The following is a 13,971-nucleotide window of genomic DNA, read 5'->3' as shown; positions in this document are numbered from 1 at the left end:
CGGTCGGCGGGCAAGCTGATTTCTATCAAAACGTGGTCTAATGCTATATCAAAGGTTTCATTCTCATGGGGCAACGCCAACCACTCCGTCAAGCTCCTGCTGTGCTTAACTCTACTTGCTCTTTGTTTAGTACACCTTTATAATTGTCTTTAGATGTTTATGAGTTGCTTTTTCTTTTCTTCTATGTTGTTGCTTTAGGTTCAATTTTCTTCTGCTACTAGTATTGTTTGTATCTTCTGTCAAAAATTGAAAATTTGGTATAAAATTTAACATTTACTCCAAAAAAAATTTCTAAAGTCAAGGGGATAAGATGGTAATCTAGATAGCGGTTGACCCAACAATCATAATCCTCACAAGCTATGTGATGAAATGGATCGGAATCTCTGATTAAAATAAAAATCGATTATTTAGAAAGTGTGTTACTGATTAACAAACAAGTATCCTTACGGGTGAATTAAGTAGTCTTTGTTTGGTGGAAAGAAATGTTTTCTTTACAAGCCTGTGACAAATATACTATATTCTTTTCACATCTTATTTTTATACTGAATGAGATGAAAGTATACTTTTAAAAAGGAGGATTATGATATGATTTAGCTTCTACTAGATTGATAACCTCCAAAGCAAACTAAAAGTAACTAAAATTTCATTTTTAACCAAAATAGACATTTTGGTTTATAAAAACTTTATTGATGTCTTAGAAGTTTTTACATCGACATATGATATTGTAACACAATCAATAGAAGAGCTTCAATTAAACCTCCATCTCATATAATCCTCTTTCTAGGACAGAAGATTTAATCAACTTGAGAGACTCCACCAAATCGTCACACATCTTGTGAGGGTCTGGAATGACTGTTGGATCGGCCGTTACTGATATTATCACCTTGTTCTCATAACTCTGGAAATGTAGAGTAAGAGCCTCCACACACATAAGAATATATATATATAATTAGAAAGCAAGATAATTAAACAAAAAAAATTCTATAAATGTATATAATGAATTGTCTATATATATGCATACACTTACATGTGGGTGGCCAAAAACACTAGGCGCGATATAAGATAACGGGTGGCCATGAAAAGTTATTTCTTCTTTTGGACCGACGACGTTTGAGAATGACAATGTTGTACTATGGATCACTTTCCTAACAAGGACCACACTTGCCTGTATTTTCAATTTGGTTCACCATTAGATAGTATTAATTTACTTAGTCAAACAAAATAATTGTATAAATGATTGAAGATATATATTAGCAACTTAAACTTCACCTTGAGCCCCAGAACTTTAAGTATCAATTTAAAGAACGCCATGGAGAATACAGCCTCAAGAGAGTGTTTCTTGCGGTCAACCGTAACTTTAGCTCGGCGAAGGTATTCTAGAGGATCAGTCTCTAGCCCGAGGGAGAATGGTAGGAGGATGTAACCGAAGAGATTTCCCCATCTGCATTTCGATTTCTTGGCCATCATATCCGCCAGAGCCTATATTGCATCATTACACAATCAGCTTTTAAGTATTTAATTTTAAAGATTCCAAGATCAAATATTTATATACCTCTATTCCTGTGTTTGGTCTCAGGTTAATCATAATGGCTGAACGAAGTCGGATTCTCCTCATCAAATCTTTGGACTTCGGTGTCGCTGCTTGATCTATTTCATTAACATATATGACAAGAGCTTCTTTAGATGAGTGTGAAAACCAAACTACTATGTATGACATAATAATGTAACAAAATCGAACTTTTACCATATCTCCTAGTAAGATACCGTGAAAGTCCGGCCTGGGTTACTCCAAGGAGAACATCATTTACCGTCTAACAAAATAGATTTAAAGCTAATAACGTCAGCGATTATTCATAATCAAGAGATTCTTTAGATTAGAGAAAGAAAAAAAACAAATCTACCATGTTCACTGCATTTTTCACCAGCTTCACATCGTCAAAACTGATAATTCGATAGACAAACTTCTTTGGTTTAAGTTCACTACCGGGTTTTGCCAAGAGAGGAGTCTCCGTATCCCCCAAGAAACAAATTGTTAGAGCAAACATTAAGACATCAATAAAAGTGTTGAAGACCAGTCTTAGGATAAACCAAAGCCCTACAAATAACCACCAAATCTTGTTGAAAAAACCAATGTAGCAGCTAGGTCCAAACTGTTTTTTCTGAACCGCCACAGTAGGCAAAGCCTCGGGGTCTGATGTTTTACGGGTGCAAGCGAGGAAAAGAGACATGAGTGACATTCCATCACCCAAAGAATGATGGATTTTGAGAATGCCAATGGATTCAGCGTTTGATGTCTTGAGGCAGAGTACGTGAATTTCCCATAATGGTTTAGACAAATCTAGAGGAACGGTCGTTAACTTAGAGATATAGTCTTCAAGATACTGATCAGGATTTTCAGTGTTGGGTTCTATATCTGGAACAATCACATGCTCTTCTACTCTAACTTTTGTCCTAACCCATCTTGGTTTCCCTTTCTTCCCATTCTTCATATCCTGAATTATTACCCAAAAAATTCATATATAAATAAAACTATGGTTTTCATATATAAATAAATCCATGATTGTTCCTTTTTCTGATATATATATTAAAAATATAAAAATATATAGAGGCTTGTTTTTGACAAAAAAAGAGGCTTCTTTGACCATTTCGGTCTGATTACAGTAACTAATGACTCTTAATTAAGATCATGTATTTTAATGATACAAACATGGTAGGAGAAAAGGTGTTTAATGTTGCAATATTAAACCATGTAGCTAATGTATGAATTTTCGTTGTTTTTTTCTGTTTTTTTGTCCGAATTAAACTAATGATCTTATATCAGTTTTATTATGTTGTGTGTGTCCAGTGAATTTTTTTCCCTAAAATAGTAAACCCTTTTTCAAAAAAAATACAGTAACGAAATATATTGGTGCTCATATAAATAATATACATGTGTTGTTACTTACTAATATGCTGGAGAAGCGAGGGTGATTAGCGAGTGTGTGTTTAAGGCCGTCGATGATTGCAGGTGGATTTCCTTTGACTTTACATCCCATTGTGACGATTATAGCACAGTTGAAATCCGGTGAATTGAACAACCGTGAGCATGGGCTGAGCGGCTCCTCCTCCTCCTCCACCATATCCCTTGCCTTGTTCTTTTCTCCACCCATTTATTTGACTTATTTGTCACTCTAGCTAAGTTTTGTGGATTTTTTTCTTTTCTCACTCAAAGTCACTTTATTCTCTATATATAAACGAGTTGCAAGACTTTAGATGTGGACTCATGGTCCATTTGGCTTTGGTTAACCGAGGCTACCTAACCTAGCTACTATGTATATGTGAAATCATGTCCGTATATTTTATGAGTTTTTATGACAACATCAGGTGGATACATAATATACTTCATTTTGTTATGTATACAACCTGTTTTCACTAGATAAGATTTTCTGGCAAAAACAAATTAAAAACTTTTTATATGTTGTTATGCAAAAACTGTAGTGCTCAGATCAGGTGATTAAAATGAAACCCTAGGAATACAAGAACTACTATAGGAAATAAAACCATTTTTGTATCTGTGCATGAACGTATTAATCATTGATCTCTATTTATCAATCAAAGCCAAGATAATACTTACTAATAATAATCACAGTTTCCAAAAAGAAAAAAAAACCATTGATCTCTCGAATGCCATGAATGCATGAGTAGGTAGTGATTAATTTATTTGGGCCAACCATATCGACCAGAGATCCATAACTGATTTCATATGCAGATCAAATTTTATTTGAAACTTTTCTTTGTAATAATTCATTTAATGTTCCCTTTTTACGTAAAACCCTGATAAATTATTAGATTACTAAACATAGAAACTGATCTGACCATCCTCTTGGTCATTGATTCAAATAATAAGGCTCTTTTATGTTACAAAAATACGGAAAGTGGAGTTAAAGTCAATCAATATTGTATACGACAATATATTGCTCGTGGATATATGCATAAACGGACAAAAAAAATTCTTTTTTTGAACTGAACAAACCATTTTCTTCTTCTTCTAAAAAGATTAATGCTTTGTTTAATTTAAGTTAGTTATGTTTTTCTTAAAAAAACTATTCTTTGCAACTATAAAATACTCATTTAATTTTGAAATTTCAGACAACTACTTTAGATGAATTAATGCATGGTGTGCGCTTTTACTTGCCTGTTTTATGGGAACCACAAAGCTGCCTTCATCGTTCAATGAATAAGTTATTGGTAACGACCAACCACTACGTACGGTTGGAGATTGACCACTTTAATGACATGATATCGAAAATATGTTATATTGTCACAATATCATCTTTTTCATGTTAAAACCATGTTTCAAATCTATGGTTCATAACCTTTTTATGCTTAAAAAATCAAAACTCACTGATCAATTTGACGGTCGATAATCTTTGCATGGCGGAAACAAAATCTATACGGTTAGTTACACAACTAATTACAGAATCTGTTCTATGGGTAAAGAATCTCCGTTGGATAGAATAAACATTGATGGCTCTCAATGCCATTCTCATCTTTGGTCACCGTGTGAGATCGTACGAAAGATTGATTTGGTAGTTGCGTCTTGATTATCAGTCATTCTTATTCCAAAGCATTTAATATCAATTGCACTTAGTTTTTTAGTATATGGTCTTGGTGGGCCTATTGCCTCGTTTTTGTTTTTTTTTCTTATTTTTTATTTACCTCCAAATTCTAACTTCTAACTGATGCATGACCTTTTCTAAAATATTCCATCGGTTTCATATTAAATGTCATTTTAACCTTGTGCACACAGATTAAAGAAATAATTAATTTTATATATTTCCTATATAAAAACACAATTACCTATATATCTAACTATATTTCGACCAATAGAAAAATAAATTACTGCATAAAATTAATAAATTTTGTATTAAAAATCGAAAACGAGACTTGTTTTGTAACGAAAAAATTTCTCTACAACGACACTTAGTATGAAACGGAGAGAGTATCTTTTTGTATCAAAGTTTCTCATTTTATATTATTTTTTTGTTTCAAAAACAAATTCTCATTTTATATATATTTTTAAAAAATTTACAAACGTAGTGCGTAATAGATGAGATATGTAACTTTTATGTCACCGGGTGTTATTTATGTACAAAGAAGACCTAATCTTATCGTTTCAAATGGTTGTAATCATCTTCGATCACCTCTGTATTCATTTTTGTATTTTCTTATAAAATAAAGAAATTTTATTATAGAAGTGTGTTTGTTGTAATGTATAACTTCATAACATAATTCTTCTTTTGTAAGGAAATATATAGAAAAATGTTATTCTATATCTAAGAGTATCTCTAACTACTACTCCCTCCGTTTCAAATTAACTGTCGTTTTAAAGAATTTTTTTCGTTACAAAATAAGTGTCGTTTTCGATTTTCAATGCAAAACTTATTAATTTTATGCAAACTTTATTTTTCTATTGGTTGAAATATGGTTAGGTGTATAGGTAATAGTATTTTTTATATGAAATGTACAAAATTAATTGTTTCCTTAATCCGTGTGCTGAAACCTAAAACGACACTTATAATGAAACAGAGGAAGTATTTTTTTTTTTTAGAATATCATTTAAAGGTACATTCATTCTAACCATTACTATTTATTCTCTTTATTAGAGTATTCTATTATAGAATAATATATTAGAGAAAATTCCATCTCTACTATAGAGACACTATTTTAGAAACAAATAGCAATATACATAGAAAATGGTCTAAGTATAGAGATAAAGTAAGATTCTTCTATATTTTTCACTAAACATAGATGTATAAATTGGTGAAAAATCATTTATATAATAGAATTATCTATTTTAGAGAAAAATATAAAAATGTATATTGTAAGTGCTCTTAGTCACAATTTTTAGGTAGTGAACAATGACAGACACATCCGTTGTTTTAAAGCATTTTACTGTATGATTTCATTTTTTCATTTTAGTATAAAATAACTACACAATGGACTTGAGATATATTTAAATTCTAAATTTATTTTCATTTTTAACTGGACTAGTAAATAAAAATGAAGGAATGAATTTATATAAGTATTCTATTTTGGATTAATCTCATTATAAAGTTGAGAATGAAATTGGATTGAAGAATTTTTTTAATTAACGTTGAATTTTGAGTAGAAAATGAAATAGGATTAGAGATGCTTTTAACCTTTTATACCATGATAAACTGTTTATGAAAATGATTCTTTTTGTTATTCCACTCATGGAAGTAGAGTTAGGTGTTGACTGGTTTTCCCGTTAGCATCCGTAAACGCAGCTTTTGCGATTCGTAACGGTTGACAGCGTTTCGAAACAATCATACGAACCGCTTTGTACCGCTTCAAACCACTTTGTACCGCTCAAAATCAAAAGCTCATTCCCGCAAGCGTTTGCGGTTAGAAAAAAAACATTAAATATTAAATTAGATTTAGATTTCATATATCCTAACTTAGGCCTAGGCATCCGGGTCTTCGGGTCGGGTTCGGATCGGGTATTGTCGGGTCCGGGTCGGTTCGGATCTATAATTTCAATACCCGTAAAATACCCAAAATTTTTGGGTATATTTCGGATCCGGGTCGGTTCGGGTATTTAGGACCGGAAATAGACCCGAAATACCCAAACTGGACCCGAAAACTCTAAAAATATCCGAAGAACCGCAAAAATACCCAAAAATTTATCAAAAATCAGACCCGAAAACCCAAAACATACCCGAATTTTACCTAAATATCCAAATTATATTTTCTAAAAATCTAAAATTTCACCAAAAACCAACAATTATACCCGAAAATCCAAACCCGAAACTTTAAAAAAATCCGAAATACCAAAAATATACCCAATCACCCAAATATACCTAGTATATACAATTATTTGCGGGTACTTCGGGTACTCGAACGGGTCTCGGGTAGGACCGGGACCCGAATCGAGACCCGCGGGTCCAAAAAAAAGACCCAATAGGTACTTAGCATGGACCCGGACCCGGACCCGAACCCGGACCCGAACATGTATTTTCGGGTCGGTTCCGGTTCGGGTCTTTGGATCCGGGTAAAATGCCCAGGCCTATCCTAACTAATCAAAATCACGTATAACTACTTATTTATTTTTAATCAACGTTATATATCTGTATATTTGACAATATCTCATTCACGTTAACCTAATTCAGTTTCAATCCATTGAAATCATTTCTTCCAACCAAGAAGAAAGTCAAGAAAACAACGTAAGTGGATTATGATTTTATTCGAGCTTTATTGTTTTATGATTTATGATATGTTTTGTTGTTTAAATTCTCTGAACGACCAGTATATCATTCATATATATATATATATATATATATATATATATATATATATATATATATATATATTTATGTTTTGTAATTGGATATATGTTCACCTGGTCTTGGAATAGAAACTTCATTGGTTAGATTAGACGACTCGTTTCTTGTTAGACCTGATAACGCTGGAAAAACAAGATGAAAATTCTAAAGGCAAAAACTTGAGTGAGCAGGGAAAGCAAAATGTTCTCACAGAATTTAAAAAACAGTTTCCAGAAGATCCACGTCTCGGAACAAATTTTTTCGAGTATGTTGCACAGCTCGATGAAATATTTGGTGATTATTAGAATGCATGAAACAATAATCATGCCATAAATTTAATTTCTTTTAATTATTATTTATTATTTTGTTATTGGATTTTAAGTTTATTTTTTTAATTATAGCTTTTTTATTTTTTTTGTCTATTAAATATTTTTTTATTAATTAATTTTTGTATCTGTGGGTGGGTAAACCAGTCGAAAATGACCCGCAAACGCAACAATTTTTAAACGTTGTGCCAGTCATACAAAACGCTTGGTAACGCTAGAAACTGCAATCACCCGCATCCGCAAATTCTCGCAACCGCAACCTTAACCGCTGCGTTTGAACCAGTTAGACCCTTAGTAACCGGATGGATATCGATTGTTGACTTTGACAATATACGAAAAAATAAAGTTAAGTTAATTGAGTCTTATTGGGCTTTTCTAGTTATTTGACCCATGCCAAACTTTAGCCCAAACTTGGCGTATGCTGGTAGATTATATTTACAAATTAAAAATATGAGAAATTGTAAATTGTGTTACGAAAGTCAAAAGTAGTGGCCACCGAAAATGTTGAAATAATTAAAGATGTGGGTTCCGCTGCACTATTTGCACAGTAGATTTTTTCTCTATATATACGATCGAGTTCGATCGTTTAGAAACACACCATTTCACTCTTCTCTTCTCTCTAATAATAATCTTTCTATCAGTGTTAAAATTTCTACGGGTATAAAATTTTGCCCTTATTTAAATTCATGCGATACAAATAAATTCCAGTTCTTTTTATAACACGTTATCAGCACGATCACTCTGCGATTCGGTAAAATTTATTTGTATCATTTATACCCTGTTATAATGGTCGGTATACCGCATCTACTATTATTTATATCATGTTATAATGGCCGGAATACCGCCTATATTATTTACTAGTAATTTAATTTATTTATTGGTCGGCCGAGCCGCCTTATATCATGTTTATTATTTATTGGTCGGCCGAGCCGCCTTATATCCTGTTTATTATTTATTGGTCGGCCGAGCCGCCTTATATCCTGTTTATTATTAATTGGTCGGCCGAGCCGCCGTATAATTTATTTATTATTCTGCATTGATCGGCTGAGCCGTCGCATGATTAATTATCATAACATAAATATTTCATTGTCATAATTTTTTACTTTTATGAAATTTTATGAAATTTTATAGATTTGATTGACTGTTTAATACGACATTTTCAGACTGATTTTTAGTGCACTCGATTTAACCCCAACGGTCACAAAGAAATTTTTTCAAAAATTTCCCCTTTCTCCAACGGTCATGAACAGTAATTTTCATCTATAAATACAACTCATTTTCACTCTATTTCATCATCCAAAACATTTCATCTTCTCTCAAAAAATTTCAAATCGCTCTCCTCTGATTTTTCATTTCAAGAAAGATGATTCGCGCACTTTTGTTTTTATGTGCCATTTTTATTTGTGTTTCTATTTATGGTTTATTCGTTGGAGAATTTACTCCGAGTGAATTTAAGATGAATATCGGTTTAATTTTCTTTACATCGCTTCTCCTTGTAATTGCTTGCATGATTAATGTAAACGGTTTCTTTTAATATTAATAATATTCTAATAATTTTTATTTATATGCTTTAGAAATACAAATGGCAAAAATCGAGAAACTTCAGTTTCCGGCATTGGAAGTAACTGGGACAAACTACACGGCATGGGTTACAAACATGGAGCTTCATCTAGATTCCGAGGAAATACTCGGAACAATAAAAGACGGCAATATATCAACCTCTCATGAAAAGGCTAAGGCCGTGATATTTCTGAGAAGGCATCTAGATGAAAATCTTACGCATGATTATGCGAGAACCAAAGATCCCTTAGATCTTTGGAAAGCTCTGAAGGAGAGGTTTGATAACCAAAAGAAAATTACTCTCCCCCATGCACTCGATGAGTGGAAAAATCTACGATTTCAAGATTTTGAAAAAGTGGAAACGTACAATTCCGCTATATTGAGAATAGCGGCGCAATTAGATTATTGCGGTAAGCCTGTCTCGGAAGCAGAAATGCTCGAGAAAACTTACCAAACGTTCCACAAAAATCATTATGTTCTACAAGAACAATATAGAAATTGTGGGTATACGAGGTTCTCTGAACTCGCTGTGGCGCTTATAATAGCGGAGAGAAATAATGAACTCCTCATTAAAAACCACAATGCCCGACCCACGGGAACCAAAGCATTTCCTGAGGTAAATGCAACGGATATAAAAAATCCGGAAAAAGGAAATTATTCCTATCGTGGGCGTGGTCGTGGCCGTGGTCACAATCGTGGTTTTGGTCGTGGTCGTGGTTATCGATTTAACCGCAACCATGAAAGGAGTAACAACCCAAGAGGAAGGGGATCCAACACATGGAATCGATCTGATCGGGTAAAAGGGAAAGAAACCCAAGAAAACCCTACTCATAAAAATGAGAACGTCTGTTACAGATGTGGATCGAAGGGACACTGGTCTCAAGTATGTCGAACTCCTCGGCATCTATGCCAATTGTACCAAGAATCTATTAAAGGCAAGGCAAAGGAAGTAAATCTCAATGAACACCTTGTGGGTACAACATCGACATACCTCGAATCCTCTGACTTTATGGGAGATTTCGACGAGGCCACTCATCAAAATAATTGAAGTGCTTGTACTGATCAAGCTTAATAATGCCTAGTGATGCCATAAAATATTATGTATTTCACTTTCAAAATAATGTTGTATTTCAAATATCTAATGTATAATTATTGTGTACTTGTTATTGATGAATAATATGTTTACTTATGAAAGTTTATTTTCTTTATTAATATTAACTGTGTGTTACAGAAATGGATAAGAAAGCAAATGGAACAACAACTAAACAAATTGGTAGAGAAGTTTGCATACCAGATAGTGGCACAACGCACACTATACTGAAGGATAAGAGATATTTCTCTACTTTAAAGTCAGTAAAAATGACTATAAACACAATATCAGGTCCTACAGACCTGATCGAAGGAATTGGCAAGGCGAACTTTATGTTGCCTAATGGAACAAAGTTTTCCATAGATAATGCCTTATATTCTCCAAATTCTAAGAGAAATTTGTTGAGTTTCAAAGATATATACCGTCAAGGGTATAACACTCAGTCTGCAACTGAGAATGGAAAGAAGTATTTGTATATAACTTCTGAAAAATCAGGCAAAGGCCTTGTACTGGAAAAATTTCCAGAACTTCCTTCTGGATTGCATCACACTTATATTGATGCTATAGAATCACATCTTGTGATAAAAAGAAATCCAGAAGATGTTACATTATGGCATGATCGCCTTGGTCATCCAGGCACTACAATGATGCGAAAAATCATTGAAAGCTCACATGGTCATTCAATAAAAACCCAAGATATATACCAAAGTAATAAAATGACATGTGATGCGTGTGCTCTTGGGAAATTAATCATAAGACCATCACCAACCAAAGTTGACAAAGAATCACCAAAGTTTTTGGAAAGAATCCAAGGTGATATTTGTGGACCAATACATCCACCGTGTGGACCATTCTACTACTTTATGGTATTAATCGATGCATCGAGTAGATGGTCACATGTTTGTTTGTTATCATCTCGAAATATGGCATTTGCGAGATTTCTAACTCAGATAATCAAATTAAGAGCACAGTTCTCAGATTATCCAATTAAAAGAGTTAGATTAGATAACGCTGGTGAATTCACATCCCAAGCTTTTAATGATTATTGTATGGTATCAGGGATTGAAGTAGAGCATTCTGTTGCTCATGTTCATACACAAAATGGTTTGGCAGAATCATTAATTAAACGGCTGCAACTAATTGCAAGGCCATTGATCATGAGATCAAAACTCCCAACCTCTGTATGGGGACATGCTATTTTGCATGCAGAAGCACTAATTCGGATAAGACCAAGTGCATACCATAGATATTCCCCATTACAGTTAGCATTTGGAAAAGAACCAAATATCTCTCATCTAAAAATCTTTGGTTGTGCGGTTTATATTCCAATAGCACCACCACAACGTACAAAGATGGGACCGCAAAGACGGTTGGGAATATATATTGGCTATGATTCTCCATCAATAATAAGATACCTAGAACCACAAACTGGTGATGTGTTTACGGCACGATTTGCCGATTGTCATTTCAATGAGAAAGAATTCCCAACTCTAGGGGGAGACAATAAACAAGTAGGAAAAGAGATCAAATGGAGTGTACCATCGTTATTACACCTTGATCCTCCTACGAAACAGTCAGAACTAGAAGTTCGACGTATCATGCATTTACAAAATATAGCAAATCAGCTACCTGATGCATTTGCTGATACCAAAATGGTAACTAAATCACATATACCCGCTGCAAATACTCCTGCTCGTATTGAAATACCACAAAATGGTGGAACGGCAGTTGATACACGTGAATCAGGAACACGTTTAAAGCGCGGTAGACCTATTGGTTCAAAGGATAAACTTCCTAGAAAACGTAAGGAATGTGAAAAGCATGATACTCCCAAAATAGCGGAAAATATTTTGGAAGAAGCGAATTGTGAATCGAACGACAATATAGAGCATCATGAATCTGATGGAAATCACGAGATTTCTATCAATTACATCCATAATGGAAAGATATGGAAACGAAATGAGATGGATGATATTGATGACGTTTTCTCATACCTTTTAGCAAAGGAAATAAATGAAGAAAACGAAGATCCAGAACCAAAGTCTGTATATGAATGTCAAAAGAGACATGACTGGATAAAATGGAAAGATGCAATTCAAGTCGAATTAGATTCGCTTAACAAACGAAATGTATTCGGACCTATTGTGCTCACACCCAAAGATGTAAAACCTGTTGGGTACAAATGGGTGTTTGTCCGAAAAAGAAATGAGAAAAACGAGATTACAAGATACAAAGCTCGTCTCGTAGCCCAAGGTTTCTCTCAAAGGCCAGGAATTGATTATGAGGAAACTTATTCTCCTGTTATGGACGCAATCACATTTAGATTCCTGATGAGCCTAGCGGCCAATGAAAATTTAGAAATGCGTCTCATGGATGTCGTTACGGCATATTTATATGGATCATTAGATACTGATATCTATATGAGAATCCCAGATGGATTTAAAATGCCAGAAACGTTAAGTTCCAAACCTAAAGAGTTATGTGCAATAAAATTGCAAAGATCATTATATGGGTTAAAACAATCTGGACGAATGTGGTATAATCGTCTCAGCGAACACTTAACAAAAGAAGGATACACGAATGATCCTATATGCCCTTGTGTTTTCATAAAGAAAACAACATCCGGATTTGTGATAATCGCGGTGTACGTTGATGATCTTAATATTATTGGAACTCAAAACGAAATCCAAAAGGCATCAAACTATCTGAAAGGAGAATTTGAGATGAAAGATCTCGGCCAGACAAAATATTGTCTAGGATTACAAATTGAGCATTCTCGAAAGGGTATATTTGTACACCAGTCTACATATACCAAACGAGTATTGAAACGCTTTAACATGGATAAAGCAACTCCTCTTAGCACCCCGATGGTCGTTAGATCACTTAATGTTGAAAATGATCCGTTTCGACCATCTGAGGAAAATGAAGAAATACTTGGTCCTGAAACTCCATACTTAAGTGCAATTGGAGCTCTTATGTATCTTGCAAATTGTACTCGACCTGACATATCTTTTGCTGTTAATCTTTTAGCGAGATTCAGTTCGTCTCCTACACGAAGACATTGGAATGGAATTAAACATGTCTTTCGTTACCTTCAAGGAACAACTGATTTAGGCTTGTTTTATCCTAAAAGTTCAAAAGGTCAAATGATTGGTTTTGCAGATGCAGGTTATTTGTCAGATCCACACAAAGCTCGATCCCAGACAGGATATGTTTTTACAATTGGAGGCACCGCCATATCTTGGCGTTCTCAGAAGCAGACACTTGTTGCTACTTCTTCAAATCACGCTGAGATCATTGCACTCCATGAAGCAAGTAGAGAATGTGTATGGCTAAGATCAATAAGCCGACACATCTGTTCAAGCAGTGGGATTGGCGAAAATACGGAGCCAACTATTCTATATGAAGATAACGCGGCATGTGTTGCTCAAACGAAGGAAGGATATATCAAAAGTGATAGAACCAAACATATACCTCCGAAGTTCTTCTCATACACTCAAGAGCTCGAGAAGAATAAAGAGATTGAAGTAAGATATGTTCGATCATGCGACAATGCAGCCGACCTCTTCACAAAATCACTCCCTACCTCGGTATTCAGAAAACACATCCATAACATTGGGATGCGCCATCAGAAGGATCTATGACTGTTCATTCAAGGGGGAGCTTACGT

At 34.2% G+C, this 13,971-nt stretch overlaps 1 protein-coding gene across 1 annotated transcript; it reads right to left on the bottom strand.

Annotated features, from left to right (window-relative positions):
• Nucleotides 1-665: 665 nt before the first annotated feature.
• Nucleotides 666-3,264, bottom strand: LOC106429865 (wax ester synthase/diacylglycerol acyltransferase 11-like). The gene is made up of 7 exons (XM_048748568.1): nucleotides 2,946-3,264; nucleotides 1,902-2,492; nucleotides 1,745-1,811; nucleotides 1,553-1,647; nucleotides 1,270-1,479; nucleotides 1,028-1,165; nucleotides 666-919 (listed from the first exon to the last, which is right to left on the bottom strand). Exons 1-7 carry the CDS (start codon nucleotides 3,147-3,149, stop codon nucleotides 752-754), a joined length of 1,473 nt encoding a protein of 490 aa, XP_048604525.1. The 5' UTR covers nucleotides 3,150-3,264; the 3' UTR covers nucleotides 666-751.
• Nucleotides 3,265-13,971: the final 10,707 nt, after the last annotated feature.

This window comes from Brassica napus, chromosome C2 (assembly GCF_020379485.1).
Source record: "Brassica napus cultivar Da-Ae chromosome C2, Da-Ae, whole genome shotgun sequence".
NCBI lineage: Eukaryota > Viridiplantae > Streptophyta > Magnoliopsida > Brassicales > Brassicaceae > Brassica > Brassica napus.
The sequence above is the reverse complement of the archived record's forward strand: the minus strand, read 5'-3'. Positions and strand labels throughout refer to the sequence as shown.